General features: G+C 35.1%; 1 protein-coding gene across 2 annotated transcripts in view; it reads right to left on the reverse strand.

Moving 5' to 3' along the window:
• Nucleotides 1-4,180: 4,180 nt before the first annotated feature.
• Nucleotides 4,181-26,148, reverse strand: part of LOC129750057 (Krueppel-like factor 3) — a 582,531-nt gene continuing 560,563 nt past the window's right edge. The window contains exons 4-7 of one of the 2 annotated variants that reach the window (XM_055745253.1): nt 12,692-12,830; nt 5,121-6,028; nt 4,867-5,052; nt 4,181-4,738 (exon numbers count right to left, since the gene is read on the reverse strand). In XM_055745253.1, coding sequence (XP_055601228.1) covers nt 4,880-5,052; nt 5,121-6,028; nt 12,692-12,830 — 1,220 coding nt within the window. In that variant the 3' untranslated portion in view covers nt 4,181-4,738; nt 4,867-4,879. Of the gene's footprint in view, nt 5,053-5,120; nt 6,029-12,691; nt 12,831-26,148 lie in introns of both variants that reach the window. The other variant, XM_055745252.1, reaches the window with a different exon arrangement.

The raw sequence follows: 26,148 nt of genomic DNA on the forward strand, positions 1-26,148 counted from the left end.
AGGTTACCCAGTCTCGAATTTTTCCGCTGAAATTCGGCAGTTGAATTTCAGGAAGCTTCACGTGCGACATCATAGAACTTGTGGATAACACTGACTCTTCGACTGACTTTTTCCGCTTGAAGGCTATCAGGGAAGATTTCGCTGTGCAGTAAACCTCTTCGACCTGGGATGCAGCCTCATCAAAATCAGCCTCACGCTTAGCGAATTTGGATTGAATACGTTTTTCCCGCTGACTTTCGGATTCTTTTGATTCTGGTTTGGTTGCGAGGTCTTCTTCGTCAAGGATCACCTTCATCTTCCGCTGTACGTTGTAGAATCTCAGCATCGCATCTTCCAACATATCCAACCTGACGTCGATCTGGTTTTCATGCCGTTCCATTGAGAAACCTTCAACGAACTTAGCTACACTGTTGATGGTCCGCTTTAACTGCCGCTGTTGCTCCTTGAGTTCGTTGAAGTCGACGTCTTCCATGATGATTTTTTAACTTGCAACTTGATTGCACTGACACAAAATCCGACCAAAATACTGACTTATAATCTGACACAACCGACTTACTCCAATCTTCAACTAAAATTGGGGTTCCGATAATAAACAAACTAATATTTTTTGCACGTCGACACGTCCGCTTGTTTATTTGCTCTCTTCTATGCCAAATCACACACAAATTTTGAAATTCGTTCAAAATAATTATTTAAAAAATAATTAAAATGTCTCACCGACACGTTCTAATGATCTCCGTGGATCATCAATCAAACAAACTGACTAATTTACCGACAAATCTGACTCATTCAATATTCAACTGACCGACTTTTGCTCACAAAATGCACCTTGTTTGCTCTCACCGATAGGTTATTATGATCCGACTAATCGATAGTTGACTCAACTCAACTCAACGTTCTTTATACGAACTAAAATATTAACCCAATGCACCCGATTGACAGGGGAAGTTCGATGAAAAACAATGCCAATTAAGAACCAGTAGCAGCAGAGAAGGATGTTGAAAAAACCGATCAAGGATTGCACACAATACCCAAGAATAATCAAACCGTTGAGTACCGATTTTGAAAACTTTATTCAGCAATAAATTTTCCCACAAAGTACAAACCACAAAACCATACACCACCAATCATGCACACTTTGTACTTCCCTGGTTTCCGTGAACCGATTCTGTAGGCCTCAGGGAATTTTGACCGATGTTCCGAGTTCTTGTTCGCCCTCCGTGAATGCTCCGTGTTGTAGCAATGGCGCAGTGATGAAACCGTGAATAGCCCTGAACAGCGCGATGGCGTAGCAGCGATGGCAGCGGTGGCTTGATGCTTCCAAAGTGCGATGGCCGCACACTGAAGCCGCTTGGTGGGTTACAAATCCGATTCCGTCCGCACTATCCGTTGGCCGTACTGGCCACACATCCGGTTCGAAGGACCAAAAAATGTTCCGGATCGTCCCAACAAATCATAAAACTTCGTAGTGGACTGTAAAAACTACGTTGGGGCAACCGGGGAACACTTCACAAAACTTAACACTAAGTCCACCGGGGTGCAATTAAGGCTACCCAACACCGTTCTTCAATAAAACCTCTTCTTGAGGTGCTGTGATATTTATCACGAACAGATATTTTTCTTCCGTTAAATAACAACCGACCGATTAGGAAATACTGCACTTTATTTTCCTATAACTTCTTAACCGAGCCGACGGGGGTAATAATGATTAGACCGATGCGTACTTGGTGGAGGTTGCTGCGAACTAACTTTATTGCTTTTATGCTAACTTGCTCGATTCACTCAACAAGATCATATGATCAGTGATTTGAGAGTGAGTTCTCAGGAAAGAACTCACTAGTTATCTAGTCGCTTGGGGTGGCTCTTATTTTATAGCATCAAATTAATACCGTTCCACAACAACGATCTCATTTTTAAACTCTCATTGCAAAAATTTAAAAAGGTCAGTCTGAAGATTACAGTTTTGGGGACTATTTATAAGCATATCAAAGTTTAAGATACAAAAATAAATGTTATATTGGACTGAGTCGATTTGGTGTCATTTTGGAATTTATCAAACCCTGGGGCCTAAAACGCTTCGTATTGGTTAAAAACTCACTCATGATTTCTTGCAGAGTTTTTAGGTAACGATTAAATGAATATACTTGAACTTTTATGTTTGTATAAAAAATTGAATATTTTGTTCTGAAAAATCAACTTCATTCTTGTTTTTTCAGTGGATTTACACAGCAAAAACTATTTCCTGTAAAACTACGCAAATGTCCTGTTGCAAAAGGGAGCAGGAAATTTAACATAATTTTACAGGTTGAAAAACAAATTACGTGACACTTAATTTTTAGTGTACAACTTTTTTACAGGACATTTGCTGTAATAATAAATGAATCTTCGTTAACTTTCAAGGAAAACTTACAGATTTTGTTAATTACAGGTTGATTTATTTTAAAGTTGTTGATTATTTGGATCATTTGAAAAAGGATGGCATTATTGAACCGATTGATGCTAGCGTCTCTCCAGTCGTAGTCGTGATAAAAAAGGATCAGAACATCCGTTTGGTTATCGATTGTAAAGTATTGATTGACAAAGTTTTAGTTACTCATACTTACCCATTACTCCTGTCACAGCTCTTTCTGGAGCAATTGTTTTTTGTTCATTGGATCGTACTGGCGATACACACAACTTTTATTATCAAAGAGGTCCAGAAAAATTATGATAATAAATAAAATTAAAGGATTGTACGTCTATAAACGATTGCCACAGGGTGCATTGTCTTCAGCTCAAATATTTCAAAAAGTAATGGATCAAGTTTTAAAAGGTCTTGATAATGTAGTATGCTATTTGGACGATGTACTAATTTTTGGAAAAACTTTTAAAGCCTAGCCTCGGAAAGATTATCTAAGGCTAACATAAAGGTTAATCTAGAAAAATGCAAATTCTTTGTTTCAAGTTTACCTTACTTAGGCCATGTTATGTCTGAAAATGGTTTGCTTCCTTGTCCAGAAAAAGTGAAGACAATTCAGGAAGCGAAACGTCCCCAAAATATATTGGAGTTGAAAGCTTTTTTGGGACTGCTTTCGTATTACTCGAATTTCATACCAAACATGTCTACTCGTTTGAACTGTTTGTATAAATTATTAAAAAAAGATGTAAAATATTTTTGGACAGAGGAATGCGACCAAGTTTTCAATTATTGCAAACGATTACTCATGAAACCGAATTTGTTGGAATATTTTGAACCTGTGAACCTAACGGACGCTGGTGTGTATGGCTTAGGAGTAGTTTTAGCTCATAATATTTCTATAGAGGAACGTCCTATTTGCTTTACTTCTTTTTCGCTGAATGAAGCACAGCGGAAATACCCAATCCTACACTTGGAGGCCCTCGCTGTTGTAAGCATTGTAAAAAAATTTAAAAGTTTGTGTATGGTAAAAAATTTACGATCTACACAGACCACAAGCCACTCATTGGAATTTTAGGCAAAGAAGGTAAAAATTAGATTTCAGTAACTAAACTACAAAGATACATTTTGGAGTTATCTACATATGACTTTGAAATTTTTTACAGACCAGCTTCCAAGTTAGGCAATGCCCCCGAAGCCTGCAGCGTGCTTCCATAAAGCCTAATTAAAAGGAAATTATCGACTACCTTTTGAAATCAAAACAATGTCAGGAATTATTACAAAATTTTGCACATGTCAATATTACATCAATGGTAATGTACTTGGATACCTACTAAGGGACATTTGGAATATGATGACCAAGCTGACGGTGACTCCGCTGCTGCCTTAGTCAGGGGAATAAAATCTTTTTTTGAAGAGTATAATTGAGCTGGATTGGCTCTGAACCTTGTATAGGTCTATTGTCAACCCTTTTCCAGGCTCCAGAATGTGATGGCCTTGGTAGAAGATAGCATCTGCTGGAGGCCGATTCTTTCCCTTTAGGTGATATCCAAATGACATGAGTAACGTTTTTTAAACACTTCAATAGCAGGAAGCAATCCTTAACCAGTTCGGCACAGGAGATCTGAAGCCAACTCCAGTTTGGCAGTTAGTCCAATTGCTGGAGACACTGGTGGGGAAGGATCCGCTTGAGGTAGCAATCAAGGAGATCAACATTAATAAGAAATTTAAAAATAAAGTTGAGATAACGGGCTTCACAGCACCGCGCCAAGTCGTCCTGATTATTGTGAGCTCTCGAACTTAAAGTTCGAAAGTCAGGGGCTGATAGCACTGTTAGAAAAGATTCGTCGGCACAACAAAGAAATTTGCCATACTTCCCAGACAAGGATTCGAAGAAATAGAAGGCGAAAGTTTGTTAGAAAGATTTCAAAGGTGTTGCTTATGATTCGATAGGTAGCGTTAATTCGTGGACAGTTCCTTTGACAGTCGAAATGCGTCTCTTTCGCCAAGCAAACATCCACGAGTTCAGGTTCAGTCTACACAATCGTCCAGGTCTTTCACAACTAGAATTAAAATATCGTCAGGCACCATCCTTATCCATTTTGTTATGAAAATTTGAAAAAAAAATGATACTAGGTTAGAAATTGAACAGTGAGGCAAAGTTGGTCCCATTCCGACATTCAATAGATTCGATAAGTAGAAACTGATGAAGTTGATTTTGTTCTCAGGGTTTTTTTAAGTATCAATGACTTATTCATCCCGAGAAGTTAATTTATCACGCAGGCCTTACCTTATAAGATGAAAATACTTAGCTCATTGAACCTCAAAGAGGGTCGACAATAACTTGAAAAGAGATTAAGACAGAGAGCAATTGGTTTTAAAACGATAGAGAGAATTGCGGATGAGATTCTTCGTAGCTTCAGTTAATGATGTTTTTCCTACACAATGCCTACAGAAATCCTAGTACCTACTAGCTAAGTTAACTCAGTGCCGCTTCATGTGCAGCGACAGATGATCCGAACGGCTAAAGGAACGTGTACAGAGCTTGCAGCGGAACGGCTTCAGGCCGGTGTGCTTCCGAAAGTGTCGGGTTAGTTCATCGGAGCGTGCAAAACGCCACACGCAACCCTCCCAGGTGCAGATGTATGGCTTTTCACCTGTGAATTTCGGGAGAAAGGAAATAATTAGACTACTAAACGATAGAGGGCAACGGAGCATGCATTACCTGTATGCGTACGCTTGTGGGCCTTCAGGTGCGAACTTTTGGTGTACACCTTATCGCAGCCACTGGCATCGCATCGGTGTATTTTGCGGTTCTTGGTGATCCCTCCAACGCCGCCGCTACTGGCACTTTTGGAACCTTCACGTCCCCCGTGATCGTCAGGAGGTGGGCGTGGCGATAGAGAGAAATCGATCCGTTCCGGTTTGTAGCGATCGTCAGGACTGCGGCTACCTGTGGTGGTGGTGGTGCGGTGTTGATGTGCTTCCAGCAAGGCCCGACTAGCAGCCATGGCTGCGGCTGCTGCTGCCGTATTGGCCATCGAAGCGGAGGTTGCCGAGGAGGAGGACGGTTGTAGGAGTCGATGGAAGGCGGCAGCTGCCGTTGCCGATTCGCTGAGCGGGTGATTCTTGGGCAGACTCGAGGCGATCGACGCTATCGAGGCCGCCAAAGGGATCGATGGCATCAATTTTGAACTAAGTACACTGGGGGGCACCGGTGAAGTTTGTGGGGATCCAACGACCTGCTGGGCTGTCACCGGCGGATGATGGGGCAGATCCAGGAAGGGCAGATGGTGTAGATGGGATGATGGCGGGGAATGGCGGCCAATGGTGTCCTGCGGATGTGGCACATGGTGGCCGAATGCACCAACGAAAGGCGCAAACAGCTGGGTAGGACTTGCTGGTTGCTGAACACAGTAATTGTTGTACAGTGGAGGGAACACATCCCGGAAGGTACTCGATTTCGGATCATCACTAAGGTAGTTGTTATTGTGGCTTAAATTATTGTTATTGTTATTGGCTAGGGCTACGTCGTCTTCGTTGCCGCTGACGTTCCCGCACAGGGAAGAAAAAAGGTGACTGGCAGTGAAGGGGGAATGCGGTTTACTGGCATTGTTGTTGATGGTGAAAAATCTGTAAAGACGGATGAAAAAGGCTCTAAGTACTTATAACACGAATAAGCTTTATCGGATTTAGCATAAGTTTCTGGTAATAAGGGGATTTAAGATTAAATTATTGATCAACGATCAGGTTGGAATGAACATTTCAACGAGAATCATCCGGCAATTGAAGTGCTACATTGAAAGTAACAGAAAATTTGAATAGCACAAAACCTTCATATTTCAAATTTAATTAATTTTACTTCCAACGAAAACTTATTGGTTCAATTCGATTTTTTTTTTGTCCTTAAGTTTAAGCTTGAGGCCCGCAGAGCTTATAGTGATATCTTATCCCAGGCTTCAGTTAGATGGCACGTCAGGTCTTCCAATCCATCATGTTTTTAGAGTAGACTCCGGCCTTAAATATATTCTAGACAGACAATTCCATAAGGTTCTGGTCAGGCGAACTCACCCCACTCCGAGCTCGAGATGAACGCACAAAATATATTTTGTATGTATGTATGTATGTATAGTTCCCCCATAGCAAGGTCCTGCCTAAATGTATGCGTGGCTTGGCCTTCGAATCTAGGGCTTTCAAAGACGAAGGAAGGCATCCAACCTTCAGAAGCTTACAATGAAACTATGAAAAAATACTTTTCTTTAATAAAAATGTCCAGGAAATTGATTGGACGTAGTTTCAGAGGCAGCACGAGCTTACGAACGGACCTATAGTGCCTTTTTAACCCCTAACTCCCCTATATTAAGTAAACAATCAATCCAGAAAAAAACTAATTTTTACTTAACATTTTTGAAGAAAATAGACCTATCTCGTGTGGTTTTTTCCAAGGAATCGAAAGAAGGCTGTTTGAGTCAAAGCACGCTTCTGAAAATGGAGTTATGGCTGATTTTACCCTCGATTCCCCTATCTATTTCATTAAACTCAGGGCTTGAAAAGCGACATTTTTGTTGCAGCCGGGACCGTCAACCAGGAGATTTATGTAAAAGAGTGTCTTCGAAAGCGTTCGCTGCCTTTCCTAAAGAAATATGATTTGTCTGTGTGACCGGGTTTGGCATCCTTCCATTATGAAAAAAGGCCATGGAGTGGTTTGCCTCTAACAACATTAAGGTTGTGCCCAAGGATAAGAGCTCTCCCAACACACAAGAACTTGTCTGTGTGTGTTTGTGAAACGATCCGGCTACAGAGTGTGATCGATCTCGGTACTATTGGTCACTCTGATGTGATACTTAAACGCCTTAAAGTATACTATCCAGCGGAAGCATTAAACCACTGCCATAGTGTTGCCGAGTTGTTTGTTCTATTGTAAAGTGTGTGCACACACTTGTGTATTGTTTTAATTCGCGGGAAAAGTTAAAATTTTAAATGGAGATGAAATAAAATTTCTCTTTTTTTTTTTGACTGTTCACCGAACAAGAAGTGTTTTTTTGTATCTCCGGAAAGGTCTGACACAACAGGGTTTATCTGAATTTTCTTTTTTGGTTTTGTTAATACTTTTTAGATGGATAAGGCTGGAACAAATATCAATTTCTTCTTTTGTCACCCCCCCCCCCCCCCCCCCTTCGAAATTTCCAAACACCCGAAGGGGGGAAAAAAAAGTTTGAAGTATTTTATGTTAATTTCGACGAAAAATTCAAATATCCGCAAGATTACAAGACCAATATACAAATTTTGGAAGATGTGAGTTTTTCCACCTTTTCTAATCTTGATTTTATTAAATTATTCGATAGTAAAAGTATGGGAGAGTGGGGAATCATGGGCCACTTTTTTTCGTTGTTCCATAACTTCTTTATTTTAAAAGATAAAATGAAAATAAAAAATGGTATGCTTTTCGACATTTTCAAGGTATCATAAGGTATTTTTTTTAATTTTTAATAAGTTATTTTCCCCAAATTCTGACTGTTTGAAAAAAAGCAATATTTTTTGGATTTTGAAAAATGGTGGGGAATCGTGGGCCACCAAATCCAAATTGACCAAATAACATGCAAAGTTTATGAGTTGACCCAAAACTGTGATTTCCTAATTCATTTCGTTATTTTAAAGCAATTTCAGATGATGAAATAAAAAAGAGAGCTGTGTATGATCGCATGGATTCCAAAACCTGGCTCGCGAAAGTTTTGGCAAAATTTCTTATATAGGATGGACAAAATATTTTTATAACTCTTTATTTGGCACAAGAAAACTTTACTGATAGGAAGAACGTATTTTAAGTTCTGAATGTGTATAAAAACATAAAAATATAGGTGGTTCAAGATGTGTGGCCCACGATTCCCCACAAGCTATGATTTGCAAATTGGTTGCGTTTGTGTGACTTATCGATGTTTCATCAAAAATTCCTTCTCCACGTGAAAGATCATGACAAAACTAAGATCATAAGCGTATGAGCATATTTTTGTTATGCATTTTAGGTTCCCCATCGATGAAATCAGCGGGTGTTTTTTTAATTATGTAAGTAAATTTTTCAAACTTTTTTTAGCTTGATAAATAAAAGAAGCATCTGATGCATATTTCAGTCAAAAACATATAGGAATATATGCTCATGAATAGCGACGACGATGACAGTTGGTTTGAGATTTTTATCTCAACACACATCTGAGATATTAAAAGTGGCCCACGTTTCCCCATGGCCCATGATACCTCACTCTCCCCTACTTGATTTATAGGTTTTGTTCAATAATGGAGTATGGAATTTGGTTGCATACAAGCTTTCGTACGATTTATTCAAATTTATTTGTTTTTCGCATTATTTTTTATTGTCCCCCCCCCCCCCTTGCGATGTTCCAACTCCGAGTGACAAAAGAAGGATTTGAAATTTGTTCCGGCCTAATTTTGAAAACAATTTTTCATTTATTTTAAACGTTGGTAGCACTTAGTTTATCTAGAATGTTTTTGAATAATATTAGTTCGTTATACATGGAAATGTCCTCTAAAAAGTTATGGAATGTGAGAAATGAAACTTGTTATTTGTTTGTTTGAATATTGAACATTTCAAAATGATTCAATTATTTAAAAATCTAAGAAGCTGATTTTTTTTTAATTAACAAGTTTGAGCTTAATTCCAAGAATAATAAGAAAACAAGCTTTATTGTACTGAAATTTTTGTAAATAGAGAATATTGTTGACATTTTTCCGTAATATTTTATTTAAACCAAAAGTTTCACTACTTTTTGTGCCATTCTTGTTAATTGATAGATTTCATCTCAACCTTATCAGTTAGAGTTATTCTTCTTTAGAATTAGAAACAAGAGGTGAACTGTAGCTTAGAACAAAATATAACTTCTATCCAATAAAGTTTATAAAATTCTATAGAGCAACATCCTATTTTTGAGTTTAAAAAAAGCGATAAAATATTATTTGTTTTTTGGTGAACAATTTTAAAAGGATTTCGCTTTTTTATATTTATAAAAATTGGTCAAACAATAAGTCACACATCGTGCGCGACTGCTCTACATGAATAGTAAACCTCAGATTTTTTTTCTGTGTGTGCTTACTGAGCCAATCCGTCTTGTCCCACCGAAAGGCTAAATTAAAACAAAAAATCAACGGCAGCCTTAACAATCTGCGCTTTTCCAGTCTCTCCGTCTTATTTACCGGAGTAACAACCAACAGCAGGCTTTACAATCTGCGCTTTATAGTCTCTCCGTCTTATTTATCGGAGAATCATACAAATATAGCGGCAGCCATAACAATCTTAGCTTTTTCAGTCGCTCCGTCTTATTTACTGGAGCCTATTTTGCATTTTCACTATTTACAACTATTTTCAAACAATCAGCCTTGCAGATCTGTGCTCATCTTACCAACTACGTCACTGTCTTGATTTTACGGACGAATCTTAATTCATAAATTAAAGACACGTCTGTCGCTCCCAAAAATAGATCAATGACTGACTTCGTTTTGTTTGTTTTGCTTAGTGTTGCCAGAAAAAAAACAAACGTTGCTATAGAAATTTATTTTATTAATTTTATCTTCAGTTAGCCGAATACAACTATTATTGTATTTTGATTATATATGATTTATTTTCTGCATGTCCTTTATCTCATCTCTACAATGTTGAGGGAAAATAGCTAGGCAGTCATGCGTGACGGTCGAATTTTCTCAACTCTGCTAGTAGCTATGAAATAGTAAAGGGCTTGTCGCGAGGATGGATGTTTAAGGGTGATTAGTGATTAGTAGGTAATAGTTACCAGCACTAGTAACTATAAAACAGTGAATTTTCGAAAAATTCGTACGAAATGTCAAATGACATGAGAACTTAGGTATGACTTGAAACCTAAGACATGAGTTATGAGACTTAAGAAGTAGTATGGAAATCGTGAGAAGCGAAACGTGAGAAGTGAAACATAAAAAGTGAAACGTGAAATGTGAGATGTGTGACGTGAGAAGTTAGAATTTTCATTTCTTATGTCTCAGGACTAAGTTTCAGGCCTCAGGTTTCAAGTCTCAGCTCGCGTAGCTCAGGTCTAAAGTCCCATTTTTTAAATTTTTCCTGTATCCAGGGTGGCCAGCGAGTTTCCATTTTCAAATTCCCGGTTTTTTCCCGGTTTTCCCGAATGAAATTTTATGGTTTCCCCCGTTTCAAAATGCGCGAATAAATATGTCCATTTGACCAAAACATTTAACCGAAAATTCTTACTTTCTTTTCAGTCTTTCATACCATCTTCGTTTTCTATAAGAGAAACTGCTATATTTTTGTTATTCGCATAGATTAATCATAGTTTTGATATGATGCCATATAATACTTTCAAAATTTCAAGAAATTCAAAATTTTTCTATTGAAATCTACTGACTGACATTCTGATATTTTTTCTTCTAAAGCTCTTAAAACAGATTCAGATAAACCTTATTCATGATAAGCTATCTGATATTTTATTTCGGTTCTCATACTGAATCAATTGGATACCTTTAACACCGCATACCGCATTCTAATCGCTGAATTCTAGATTATATGTCCTATCTCAAAAATGCATGTTTTTATTCGATTTTTTATGTAATGTAAACTAGAATCACACGAAAACTTTTTCTCTTGTTACCTCTTATGTCTAACCGCACAGAATAAACGCACAGAACTTTGTCAATAATCAGAAAAATGGTGACATCTTTTTCTGGAATTTTTCCTGCATGGGACAATTCCCGATTTTCAAAAGTTAAAATTGAGCTAAATATTAAAAGAAAATATTTTCGCAATCAAATAAAATAAGTTCTTCGAGGTCATGTCATTCGTCAGACATTTGATTTTTGAACTTACGTTTTTGACAGTTTTTCGCCGCAAACAAAATAATTGATTTCTTTTTTTAGATTTTTTAAATGTTTTATTAATCAAATGAAAATTTGAAGTATGGTTATGATTATTTTTGATTTTTGAGGTGCTGTAAACTAAATCGAAAACAGCTGAAAATAAGTAAACTCACGTAAAAAAAATTCTCATTGTTCAATCTATTTAAAAACTACAATTGATCATTAGATTTTTGTTAAAATAGCTTTTTAGTAAATTTATCGACCGAGGTAAGACTTCATGGCTGAATAACTGAATAACTGAATTCATATCTCTCGTTTAACGTTCTATTAAAATTAAATATTTTTCATCAAATAATCCGATATTCTAGTCGGACTCTTCAAAATAACTCCCCCAGTGTAAATGTGTTTGATAGATTTCTGCTAATTTTCTGAGTTTCGTTTCAATATAACGTGTTTTTCTGAAAAAAAAATGAGCTCCTGATGCCGATTCGAACTTCGTCAATTCTGGACTAGTGTATAATTCCAGTTATAAGATAGATGATAAGCTTAAATCTTAGTTATTGAGATGTGGATTCAATTGAAGGCTGTCTGATTTCAACAAATGAATTCACATCACAATTCATTTTTTTTTTATTTTGATTTGAATAATTATATTTCTTCATTCGGCTTTTTAAGTTCTATTTTTTCAGATATTCGCAAAGAAAGTACCCAATGGTAAAAATCTTTAACTAAGACGTTTATTTAATTTAAATTTTTTTTTATATTCTCTGCAGTGCACAATACGCTTGAGCAAAAAAATAAGCTAAGTTTGTGGTCGAGACATCTCGAATTTTCAAATATTCAGGCCTTTTCCCGGCATTTTACTCATTAATATAAAATCCCGACATTTTCATGCTCCTCCCAAATGGTTAACAATCCTGGAATAAACGACTATAAATTGTAAACTTTCTGAGAGAAAGTTCAGTCATGTTGAAATGAATGTATTTTAGGATTTCAAAGTATTTAAAAATCAAAAAAAAAAATTTCCCGGTTTTGATTTGAAATTCCCGGTTTTTTCCCGGTTTTCCCGGTCTCATTTTAAATTCCCGGTTTTTTCCCGGTTTTCCCGGTTTTCCCGGTTCGCTGGCCACCCTGCTGTATCAGATTACAAGTCTGCAGTCTCATGCCTTACGTCTGACGCCTCACTCTTCATGCATCAGGTCTCTGTTTTCATGTTTTATGTCTTAGTTTTTCAAGTCTCAAGTCTTAAGTTTCACCTTTCAAGCCTCAGAACTAAGCTTCTTCCAACTTAAAAAATTAAGTAATTTCTATCGAAAAGTAATGTTTCCTCTTAACAAAGTGTTAATTGTGGAAAACTAAGCTTATTAACCTGTAAAAAACTTTTGAGGTTTTCGATCAAAATATGTCTTATTTTGTGTGGCTAACTTTAATCATCTAGGTACTTACAAGTCTTTCGTTTTGTGCCTTAATGCTAACAGGTGTGGCGCTGAGATAAGCGGCGGTGGTGGTCGTTTCAGGATACTGCTACTGCTGCGGACCCGGAGGCTGGCGCCGACGGTGGCAACGATGGGCTTTTCAGAAACATCTGTTATAAAAAAAAATAAAAAAAGGATTTTAGAAACATTTCCGTTGAATGTTTAAGAAAGGAAATAGGATATGTGTTGCTTAGGAAAAAACTAAACACGTTCAAATTTTAGCACATAATAAACACTTTCCGATTAGCGTCAGTTCCAGTTTGAATCTGTCGGTGATCAGGTGTTTGATCCTGTGCCAACTTTCCCCTCAGGGTTGTGTCTTGGAGGGAAATGTCTCGATCATTCGTAAAGTATTTAATTGGAGTCAGTGCTAAAAGTCAGCCGCCAAAGAAGCTGCACACAGGAAGGATGGAAAAGGAAGAAGCTGAGATTTGACGGTTAGATGCGTGGGGGAAAAAAATCTTTAAAAGCTCCCCAGAAAGAAGTAACACATCTGTTTGAGTTTGAGATATCGATTCACCTGGAGATACACTTAAGTGGTCCCGCGGCAAGTATTTAGCGAGAGTGTAAGAATCAGCGACGATCATATTTATTGCAAATTGATTGCCGTGCGGTAATAATCGTTTAGTGGAAGGAATGTCGGTTTTTATCGATGTTTATTCATACCTGCTTTTTATGTTGACAAGGCAGAAGCGTCACTTAAGCTTCTTGAATTGTAGGTAGATCGACAATTTTTGGATCTTTGAATCAAACACGTATTATACAAGACAAACGAAAAATGGCGAAAACTAGAGAAAATATTTTAAAATTAACGATTTTCTTATAATTTTCGATGACATTTAGGACTGGCAGCTGAATCTTAAGAACGCCTCTGTTACCAATCATGAGCTACCAGATTTTGAAGCTTCCATTTAACGATTTGCTTACAGATGCAGGATCGTTTACGGAGAGCTTCCAGCTTCTTCTTCTGCGGTGGAAAGCCGGGTTCAAATCTGAATTATTCCCCATTTAGCCTCGAAGAATGGAGTCAGTCAGAGTCAGAAGCAAGCAGGCAGCTGAGCTTGCTCACTCGCGACTATAATAAAATCGATAACGATTTGGCATTGGTCTTTTTTTTTGGTTTTTTTGTGTAGTTCCCGCGGTGACAGCAGAAGCAGAAGAACATCGTTTCCTTTCGCTGAGTTGTCGAGCAACATTGCCACATGACCAGCAACATTTAGAGGAAGGCGGCAGAAGTCGTGTAGATCTCGTAAGATCGTTGGTTGCAATTTGCTTGTGCAGCTACTTTTTGGCAGGAACAAAAAATTGGAATAGTGTGCCCAACTTTGATGACCATATGCAAAAGGATCAAAAACAGTTACCTAGTAGAAGAACTGGGACAAAATGATGGGCAAAAATGCTCTAGTGCAAAAAATGTGCATTTGCGGTTTATCAATTTCGTTGGCTTATTTATAAATCAAGCATTTTACAAGAACTAGAGGCTCATTGAATGGGAATACAATTTTCTACTATTTTCTGATAAATATGTTTTTTTACTTAACTAATATTACGGCAATCGAAATTTTTTTATTTATTCTTGGCAGTTCTACATATTTTTCGGTTAGACTTTAAATTCTTAAATGTAACCCTGTTGGCGGCCAGCGGATGTTCATTTTTAAATTCCCGGTTTTTTTTCAGGATTTCCCTTGTGAGATTTCATGTTTTTCACGGTTTTAGAATACACTGCTTAATACATGTTACAAGAGTTATTGACCGAAAAATAGACATTTTATAATATTTGAACGTGAAAATGTGTGAAAACTTTATATTTTCAATAAAACAATTTTGTAATTCAAAAGTTGTTCACATCTGCAAAAGTTGAGGTGAGAGTTGTAGGATTGTGTACCTATAATGAAGTACTTGAATGTTGAAATGTGAAAGGGTAAGAACAGCGCCGGATCAAGCTGTCGGGGGGGCCGGGGCAATTTTTCTAGGGATCCATTTTTCCATTTTAATTTAAGATATATCTATAGCAGTGTGTAAACAAATAAATCTTGTTTATTTATTCTCAAAACAAGCTATATTTTTGCCGCATAATAACGTAATCTTTTATTAAAACTCGTGAGATCAATCCTGATTAAATTTTCATCATTACATTAAAGTTTCAGTTGAAAAAGTCGAAGTCAAAATTTAAATTAAAGTTCATTTTTAGAAATATACTTGTGAACTACAAAAATACCATTGAGTTCAAGTCTAAAACTATTGTGCATTAAAAAGTAAGAAGTTTCAGCATTTAAAATTCAAAATTAGAATTAGAAAGTCTGAAGCAATACCATAAATTGATATCATTTTTTTAAACATAATTCAGTATTGATGAGCAAAATCTCAATAACGTTCGAAGGAATTAATCAAATTACAATTTAATACTGTAGAGTTTAAAAAGTCGACAAAATTAAATTAACCATGAAGATTTTTTATTCCTCAATATGAACATTAGAATAAAGAACATTATTCAAATGTAAGTATTCAACTCAAATTAAGTTAAAGGATAAAAAAAAATAATAATACAGAATTTATCAATAAAGAGTTTCAAATAAAAATCCGGTACCATAGCTAGGTTCAGCCATCCAGATAAGAATTAAAAGCTAAAATTTTAGAAACAAAAATCAAAACTCACTTTAGAAAATGAGTGGATAATTTGAATAAAGAGGATTTTTTGTCATTTCTTCATTAGGAACGGCTCAAACTTTAGGAAAAATAATGAGTATTGTAATATTCAATCAAATCATTGATTGTGTCTCTAAGAAAAGTAGCAGAACCATTCTTCAAAACTCGGAAATCAAATTTCAAAAATAAAATATTGTATTCGATATTAGTTATCAAAATCTCTGAATAAAGCTTCGTACTTGAATTCAACGAAAAAGTTAAGAATTAAGATTATTGATAAATTGCAGTTTCCAAACTTTGAAATTTGGAATATTCTTTCAAAATCAAAGGATTTTCGATTTGTGCATCTCACAAGTTATGATTGGTAAATATAACGTTTGTTTATCATTTAACCGTTTGCTTAACCCATATGAGGCCTTCAGACCAATAAGGCGCTAAAGTAAAAAATATCAATTTTGAGTTATAAAACATAACGTATTTTGATGTTCTCAACTATATTTGACGAACGAAAGTTACAACTAATCGAAAAATGTATGAAGAACGAGAAAAAAGAAAACTTTAAAGCGCATTTTCTCGAAAACAGCTTTAATGCACGTATAACTCTAAGTGGCTCTATGTGCTTTTATGTCACTTGTATTTTTACATTTTCAAATTTAATATTGAGTCTCAAACTTACACCAGAATTTTGTCTCAAAATTCATCTGCATTTTCAGTCCACATTCTGAATGCATGATTGAAGTCTTAACATAGAGAACTTTGTTCGACCTTTTTAATTCTGAGTTTTGAATCAAATCTGTATTCAGAATCTAAATTTGAACCATCATACTGAGCCTGATTTTTTAATCAAATTTTTCTATATCACCTCTGAATCAAACATTTGGATTCTGAAATTAGAATTTTGAAGCAAGATTTAATAATCCGAACAATTCTGGCTTTTATTTCTAAAATTCGGTGGAAAAAGCGAACATTGAAGAATGGAAAGACAACACCAATAAACTTTTCCCATTTCGTATTTTCATCAAAGAAAACAGTTATTATCTATGTCAAATTTTGAATGAAAGTTTACTCTTGATTAATTGAAGGAGTGGGGAGGGGGGGGGGGGGTTGGGGGATGTTTCTCACACATTTTATGAAAACTCGATAACATTTAATGCAAACAAATGGGGTAAAATTTGGTATAGGATAGTATATGGGAATAAGAATATAAGACTGCTTCTTTCTTCTTAGTGGGGACCTTGAAAAGGAGGAAAAAAGGGGGCTACCAATCCTTTTTTTGAATAACTCGAGAAATGATCGAGCACATTTTGCATAAAAGGGATTGGGGTACGAGTTTTGATTATATCAGGTTGGCCAGCGAGTTGCTATTTTCAAATTCCCGGTTTTTTCCCGGTTTTCCCTTGTGATATTTTATGTTTTTCACGGTTTAAGAATACATGGCTTTATACCTTTTACAAGATTTATTGATCGAACAAATAGACATTTTATCATATTTGTGAGTGAAAGTGGGTGAAAATTTTCAGTTAATCAATTTTGTAATTCGAAAGTTATTCACAACTGCAAAAATTGCGGCGAGACTTAGTAGATTTCATACCAATATTGAAATATTGTAATGTTGAACTGTAAAAGAGTAAGAAATTAATTCCAGTATTCCATTTATTCAACAAAAATTGTCACCTTCTTCTATGTCTTTAACAAAAACTTTTTAAAACTTTGACAATTGCTTTTTACGGAAACTTCTATATTTTTTCAATTTGATTTTTTTGGACGTTATTTTGGAATCTTGCATTGCTTAATTTTAAAACTACATTATGATATCATGTGGTACATCTATGTTGATGTTTTGAATCTCAAATTTTCTGGGAGAAAACTGCGGGGGGAATTAATACTTTATTAATACTTTATTATTATTTAATTTAATTTAATTATTATTTAATTCTGATAAATCATTATATTTAGAGAAATAAACAAGCTTATTTTACTTTAAAACTCGGATTTGAAAAGTTAAACTCCAATTCTGAAACACGAACTAGTATTGAAATTCTGATCCATAAATGTCGATGTAAGTTTCAAAATTTAATTGGTCATTCGAACTTTGAGTTCAAATTTTGAATTCTTATCGTAGAACTTACACTTAGAAATTTGTATTAATATTAGAAGTACCTATAAATAGCATTACTATTGTTTTTTTTTTGTTTAACTCTAAATGTATGTAGATGTATAATTTATGAAGGATTTCGAACAATTCTGGCTTTAATTTCTAACATTCAGTGGAAAAGCGAACATTTAAGAATGGAAACACTTTTTTTTACTCATTTCGTATTTTCATCAAAGAAATACAATTAGGTAATGTCTACATCAAATTTTCAAAAGTAATTTTCTCTGCATAAAGGTTTTTCCCGGTTTCGATGTCAAATTCCCGGTTATTTCCCGGTTTTCCCGGTGCTATTTTCAATTCTCGTTTTTTCCCTGGTTTTCCCGGTTCACTGGCCGCCCTGTTATATCAAACAGGGGGACTCTCATCATTTTATGTTTAATGACTTGGAAAGTGATCAAGCAAATGGAAGCAAATTTGGCTTGGGAGAGATTTTTTTTTTAATGTCTTTATTATAGAGAATTTCAGCTGGTTCATTTGGGAGAGGAATTTTATACAAGTAAAACATTTATTGTGGCAAATTCAGGAACTGAACTGAACTGAATAAATAAATACAGAATCTTAATGTAAAATACCCAATAATGATTGAAAAGCAAATTTTAAGACAGGTTTTGATAGCGAAAAAGAATATTTAAGAAAACAAGAATTAATCTCTTTTGTTAAATTTCCATCAATTTTAAAAGGTGTAGCAAAGCACACCGGGTTAGCTAGTAAGTAGATTATATATTTGAGCTTGTATAGGGTAACGGACTTATTTTGGACCATTTTGTTTATACGTTTTGTAAAGCAAATGATCATGAGAAAAATAGTGACATATATTCAGAGCCCGGGTTTCAACTATTCGCGCTTAAAATTGTCATGATTAGTTGCTTTATAAGGGAGATGAACAAGGTGGTCCAAAATATGAAAACTGGTCCAAAAAAATCCGTTACCCTACCATGCATAGTGGAAAAATATTAAAAAATAGTTGTTCTCTGAGTAGCTTTTTTTCGAAGGCTGTGAAGTCAGAGTGCATAAAGCTTAGTTCTGTTATAAATGGGACACTTTCATTTGCTTATAGCTCATTTACGAGTGTTTGGACATTCAAAACTTTGACAGCATTTTGTTGGCTGTGAAAAGTGCTAATAAACCTATTTTTTTCAAAATTTTAAATTTACGCGATTTCGAGATATTTACGATGCAAGAGAAAAAGAAAAAAAAATATTTTGCACAGTTTCCTTAAAAAACTATCATTTTCAAATTGATAGCTGACCGTTGATTATTCAAAAAATTACCGTGTGTGAGTGGTGGTGTCAAAAATGTCCACAAAGTTCAAATCAAGCCTTGGAGTGAAGCATATGATCGACAACTACGGTTAAGGGCCATCAGGGAAGTCAAGTTTCATTCCAGAATTGTCAATTTTTAATAAGCAAAAAACTAAGTGTACATCGCTGATATGTCCAGCAAATTTTTTCTCCGATGAGCTGAAATTGTTGCCTCGTTATGAGTCATGCAAACCTAACCACAAACAACAAATTTTTGCTAGTTCCAGAGCTCATAAGTTGTAAAGCCGGCATCAAGGCTTTGAGACAGATGATTTCTGATGGACGGAAAAACTTATGAAAAACCCTATATCAAACAAATTCTAGCGTTTGAATCCTTTAACATGTCTGCTCGTGATGAGGTCCCTAGCATATTAAAGTATGTATTTGCTGATTTTTTTGTATAAAATATATTGATTTGCCAAGATTCTGCTCCAGCGGAAAAAATAACAATTTTCAAAACGAAAACTTTGCTTTTACTGTTTTTAAAAGCCCAAAAAGAGTAATCTTGTGTGTACCCTGCGTAATCTACGATCTGTACTAATCAATTATACTTTAATATTAATCTCATGATGGATTTACTTCGTTATTGTCAAGTTTTACCAGCAGAAATTCCATTAAAAACGCTTTAAAGTGGCTCAAAAATAATCAAGTTTTGCTAATTTCGAAACAGCTGTATCCACTAAATTGCCCTCAGTTTCTTCACAGTACTTCAGTAAAAGAGAAGTAATGGACCGAAAAGTAGCAGAAATTGAAGGAAAAGGATGCAGTCACCAAGAATACAGATTAGACGAAGAAAAATTTGAAAAAACTGATCAATATTATGACTGAAAAAAGTGTGCGCTTGCCGATGGGAGATAATTTTTCTTACAAAAAACAAAAAATAATTTTTTCTCAAATTTTTTCATGAATAATCATAAGATTACTTTCATTTCCTTCAAAGGAAGTATTTCGATCAAACGAATGGTTTTTGAGATACATGCATTTGTAACTGTATTCAAAGGTTGTAAAATTATACCTTTATTTAAATAGACGAATAAAATGAAGTTTGATTGAATTTGATCCAATTTGACCAATTATTAGCTTCTTTAGTCATATCCGGCCTACGTAGTACAAAAAAGATTCAAAACAAGCTTTTCAATATGAAATACTTCACTATAAATACTTATTACTTGAATAAAGTATTCTGAGTTATCTGTTACTAATTCCAAAATAAACACAATAAAACAACACAAATCTTGTTATTCTGGTAAACAGAAACAAAATTTGTGCAGCGAAAAAGGTTAAAAAAAATTAGATTGATTAGGAAAGAATAAAATTTTAAATACTCGATCAAACTGGTCAAAGGTGTTTCCTGATCATATTTTACCACCAAAAACTTCCCAAACAAAATTGTTTTGCTAGGATGCAGAGGTAACCTCGGTCCTTAGGCACAAAATTATGTTTTTATACCTTACTCTCTTTTCCAACCTATCTATTGACTACTGAGACGTGGCCGGCGCCGTTATTGATGTATAAAAAGAGAGCATCAGTTCTGTGCAATGAGAGTGACATGCTACTCCCAAGCAACTATTGGCGATGTTGAATTTCTTCTACTGAGCCACGTCTGCGATCCGAAATGCTTAAACGATCATAATGTGATCCCTATAGAAAACCCAAACATAGCATATTTAAAACAAAAAGTAGTTTATACGTTGCAGAGAAAAATTGTAAAAATAAGTAATAAAGTATTTCGGGTCCCATGCCCATGATCCAAGGTGGATGTGCCTAAGCTAAGCGAAGCTAATGTGTGAGGTGACTGTTCAAAAAATTGCAAGTAGTTAATAATTCAGTATTGTGACTTTGTTAATTATTTATTCCCCGGTAGTGAAAAGATTTCAAAACCTAAGAGTAGGATGATGAAGGCCTGCGAGGAATCAATCAAAAATAAAAACAAATAAGCAAAATTATCAAATCGTTTTAAGAATTGCAACAAAGTTCATCCAAAACTCGCATGTTTGTCCCACAGTGCGGCCATATAGTTATGAGGGAAAAACGCATCGACAAATTATCATAATCCATTCGTTATCGTTTCGAGGGTGAGTGCACAAAAGTCGTTTCCAGGGGTTTATCTCTTGGAAGCTTCCAGGCGGCGCGGTACCACACCATGACACCAAACACTGAGCAGCCAAGCCAGATGGGTAAACAAACAACAACTCCTGGCTGGCAAATGGATGCTAATAATAATAATTGTGCTAAATCTTCAGCCCATGCAGATTATAATTTTTTCGGGGCCAAAAGAGCAGAACTACGAATCCTGCCGAGCCGCATCATCGAAGTAAATCGTGATTCGGTTTGGCTAAGATTTGTGGAGCGAGACTTTTTGCCGGATGCATCTGGTCGGTCGCGTTTTTAGCTGCATCGTCCCAAAAAAGTAGGTATTATTTCTACTTATCAACAAGAGTGTGACGATATGCAATGTTCGCACTTATTTCTGCCGCCATGCAATGGGGGGAATCATTAAGATTTTATCCTCCTTGGCTAGGCTGGTCTGAAGTCGAAAGGAGGTGCCGTTATAACGATCATCGTATTAACCTTTCCCGGATTATGATTGTTTTCAATTACCGATTTTGGTTAATGGATTTGTAGGGAGGAAATTTTTCATTTTAGTGTTTTGCTTCAATGTTTTAAGTTAGCTCCGTAAAGAGAAATCGTTAAAAGATAACCTTTGAGGTTTTCAGCGCTCTGGCATCGATGCACTCTGCTAGGTTCAATTAATATTCATTGGGTTGATTTGTTTGCAAATTTGTAAATGTTCCTTTCGCTTGGGATTTTTTTTTGTTTCGAAACATAATTTTAAGAGATTCTGATAATAGTTTTAATTTATCTCGCAATTAACACGCGGTAATATGAAAAGGTCACTTTGAGTTACTATGAAGTAACAAAACAATTAGGAGATTATTTAAATTGTGGGATAGCAAATTTTTGCAGCAAACAAAATTTCACTTGAAGATAATTTTCAAGAAAACAACATGAACAAAAGAATGCTAAAATAATTGAGTCATAAAGAAAGAACTTTAACTGTCGAGTTCTGCGACTAGAAATGACTGAGATGTGCTAGAAACATAGTTATGACATGTTTTCGGAGCATCCTTTAACTCACAATTTAAATCAATTGAATAATTTTTACTAGCTCAATTGATTGCTCAAAATCAAAGACATACAGTACCCAAGTAGCAATTAAAGTTTTATAGCAGGCTAGACCAAGTTTAGGTTTTATAAGAGACTTAAAGAGTCTTACAACACAATTGGTGTTACTTGGGTAGTGTCCATAAAAAAATAAAATCATGTACAGCAACAACAGTCTACATACTACTTTGACAGAATGACATTTCTAAATGAGCAAATATTTTTTACTTGTAATTCCACACAAATGAGCTGAAATTTTCAACTAAGAATTACTTGAATCATAGTTACAGCTATTCGTGTAAGAAAGGAAAATTTGAGAATTATCTCCAAAATGAGCTGTAACATTGTTAAATTACAGTTTTTTTTCATGGAATTTGCTGAAATGATGTGAAAAAATGTTTCTATAAGTTCACCAATATTTTTTTTATAATTTGTCAGGGTCATATCGCGCTTAAGTTTGTTATTTTCCATAAAAAAAAACTAAACAAAGCAGGAATGAAGTTCCTATCAATTTACAACATTATTTGTGGCAGCCAGGAATACATGGATTACGATGTTTTCCATTTGAACATCCGTCCAAAAAAGAATTAAATCGTCTGTTGGGCGATAATAAACCTCATTTTCTATCCGGCACCATTTTTGATCACGTTCATCGATTTTGACGATACTTGGCCTGATACTAGATCAAAAATTTCTACAACTTTGGACCAAATTTTAAGAATTTTCAATGGAAATTGTCAAAGATACAGCAAATTTAATAAAGCAATCCCAAATTTCCCTTTTTACGGGAATAGCTGTATCTTTGTTTCTAGAAATTGTAAAGACTTCAAAATTTGTAGAGCGTTTGTTGGATAGTTGAACTAGATTGTTAGAAAATTTCATGAAAAAATATTAACCGAAAGAGAAATGACAGCTAGCATAGGTACATTTTGAAAATCGTGTCATGATAATTTAACGATGTCTGTAGTGAATATATACAACCGATCAATTAAAAATAGTGTGTCCAACAATTTTTTATTAATCTCATTTTATTAATAATTTTCGTTTCATAATTTAAAAAAAAGTTGTTCTGAAATCTGTTCACTAATTAAGTTGATTTTCAAAGTTGCTATCGATTAGACAAACATCGATAGTTGGATGTCGTGCAAAGACCAAAATATCAACGAAATTTTTAAATGTAATAAATATTTCAATTTGACAAGAAACCAATAAAAGTGTAGAAAAATTTATAATTTTACATTCAGATCATTCCACTAGTCAAAAGTGATAATATCCTTTCACCCAACACTCCAACCCTTAATTGTATTGCTAGGATGCAGAGGTGACCTCGGTCTTAAAACGAAACATTCTTCATTTCTTTCTTTTATGATCAAAGAGAGAGTATCAATTTTGAGCATTGTAACATGCAACCAATCCCAGGTACCATTCTTGTGACCACTGAACAAAATTGATGGCGTGTCCAAAAAAGAATTAAATCGAGTAGCAAACTATTGGCGATGCATGTGGGGGCATCCATTAATTACGTAACGCTCGTAGGGGGGGGGGAGTAAGCTCTAGCGTTACAAATTGTGACATAGGGGAGGGGGGAGGTATGCTCATCGTTACGTAACGATTTTTTCCTTAAAAATTTCAATAAGGGACTATTTTGATGTCATGCAATTTTTGCAGAATGATAAGCAAACCAAAATCAGCCTTAAATATGTAAGCTTCAATAGAATTGAACTGGTTTGTAACGTTTCCTCTTTAAAGATTCTGAGATTGACTCCTTAAAATGTGTATTGAACAGCAATGAAATAGCGTTGGAAATTCGAATATTATGTACATTTACCCTGGACTGCCTCAAATTTGTATGGGAAATTTAAAACCTCTGAAATGTCATACGCTGCAGGCTAAAATTGTTCCTGGGTCTAGTACATGTCCATCGTCCATCGTCCAGTCATGCTCTTAAGCCCCTGTGGTTATGCTATTTTTCTTTAAAATTGTCAAGCATTTTTCCGCCCTTGCTTCTTTCCGAACTATCAATGGAATATCATCCAAACTCGAATATTAGAAAAACATCAAAAATTGCAATCGAGCGCAACAACAATGGTTAAAATCGGTCATTATTTGATGAAACGGCATGTATTTCACATTGAGTGTTCTGGTCGGACATTTAGTCGCCTCATTAAAACAGTTATGAATATCACCCTTAAAAAAGTTTGCCAATTTTTGAAGCTTAATAACTTTTTTATCTTAACTTTAATTGAAATGAAACCTTCGGGTGGAATATTTGTCATAATTCAGGCTTTAAGAAAACCCGTTTTAGAAAGAAATCGGTCGAAGGAGATAAAAGTTATTGACGAAAAACTGGTTTTTCATGTTCCTCTCGAACAAAATGTCTCAAAATCCCATACAAACTTCAGGCTCGTTGAGCGACCACTTTCCGTGGCCCGATCTGGCCCAAATTTGGCATGAGATCTTGTACTAGACCCAGGAGCAATTTTAGCCTGCAGCGTATATCTTTTTCAAAAGTCGGGTCATTTGGGGCAGTCTAATCATCATGACATGAAAAGATGGGGAATTACCAGGGTACGTCGAAGCGTTACGATTTGTGACATACGGGGGGGAGGTCAAAATAGTGCAATTTTTGCGTTACGTAATTAATGGATGCCGCCTGTGGAACTTGTTCTACTAGCCCACGCCTGTGATCGTGGAATTTTAAGTGCAATTAATAAAAGTAATTTTTTAAATTGGTATTGGTATTGGTAATTTTTTAAATTGGTATTAAATTCGTATTGGTGTTATCAACTTTTAACCCTCATCCGCACTACCCTTATCAGACTTAGAAGTGTCAATTTGACACTCCAAGCTAAAATCGTTATAACTCTTTTCATATCTAACCGATAACAACGAAACTTATATCACTAGAAACCTTGGAATGTCAGTAAAATATGTTTGGAACATTATACCTATACCGCTAAAGCTACTAGTTCTCTCGTTATTAAGCAGGAGAGAAAAAAATCCAAAAAAGCATGCCTCAGACAAATTATTGCAGATTATGCATAACATACTTATAAAAATATCTATCTTATGCATATGAAAGCTTAAGTTATGGTCTACATCAGGGGTAAGCAACCTTTTGCAGCAGCGGGACACTTTGAATTTGAAATTCTTTCGGCGGGCCGCATTAAACTGAAATTTAGGCAGTTGGCAGAGTTTTGCGTAATTTTAATAACGAAAATTTTTTCTAAACAAAAACAGAAAAAGGATAAATTAAACGAATGCATGTGCTTGCATAAACATTTTTTTTAAATCAAAGGTGATTAAATTGAATAGGTTCATCAATAAATCTTGATCATTTTTCAATAATTGAAATGTTTTAATTTATTTGAAATGTTTAGTGAATATTCTTTTTTAACAAATACGAACATCATTTGCTTCCTTTTTATTAATTAAAAACTGAAAAATTTGAAAGTCTTTCTATGGTCCGTAAAAAGATTTGAACCACTTCACACAGTGGAAAACGATGTAAAAAGGTGATCAAAATTGTTTACGCCAAAACGAAGCGTTTTAGACCCATAGTGTCTTCGGGACATTTTACCTACATTCAAAGCACTTTAAAATGAGCTTTTGATTAAAATGATTAAATCACCTAGCAGTGAGATAGAAAAATTATTTTTTGTATTTTTCATTTTAGAGCACTTATGTCTTTGACAAGTTTTTGGATTGTAAAAAATGTAGCAATTTTGTTGAAGACGTCAACATCGTAGAAGCTAACCCAAAAAAGTTAGAAGGGTTTAAAATAAAAAAATATTTTTTTATCAAAATTTTCAGTATTTTAACAATATCTTTCCAGGCCGAGCTTATTCGAGCAAGATATGTTTAAAAGAGTTTTGAGTCACTTGAAATCAAATAGTTTTGTGGAACACATTTAATAAAAATATTCAGACTGAAACGAGTTAGATTGAAAAAACTAAGAAAAATTAGCTGTTTTCGAACACCTGTATCTTTCTAGTTCGGTTGAGTTCGGTTCATTTTTTGATTGCATTAGAATCAGGCAGGTTTCAACGTTGTAAAAATATATAGTTTACAATGTTAAGTTGTTTATTTTGTAGCTTTATAAATGATTAAAGTTAGCTATTTTCAAGGAATCTAGAGGACAAATTCCAAGTTTATTTAAAC

This window comes from Uranotaenia lowii, chromosome 2 (genome assembly GCF_029784155.1).
Source record: "Uranotaenia lowii strain MFRU-FL chromosome 2, ASM2978415v1, whole genome shotgun sequence".
NCBI classification, from domain to species: Eukaryota; Metazoa; Arthropoda; class Insecta; order Diptera; family Culicidae; genus Uranotaenia; species Uranotaenia lowii.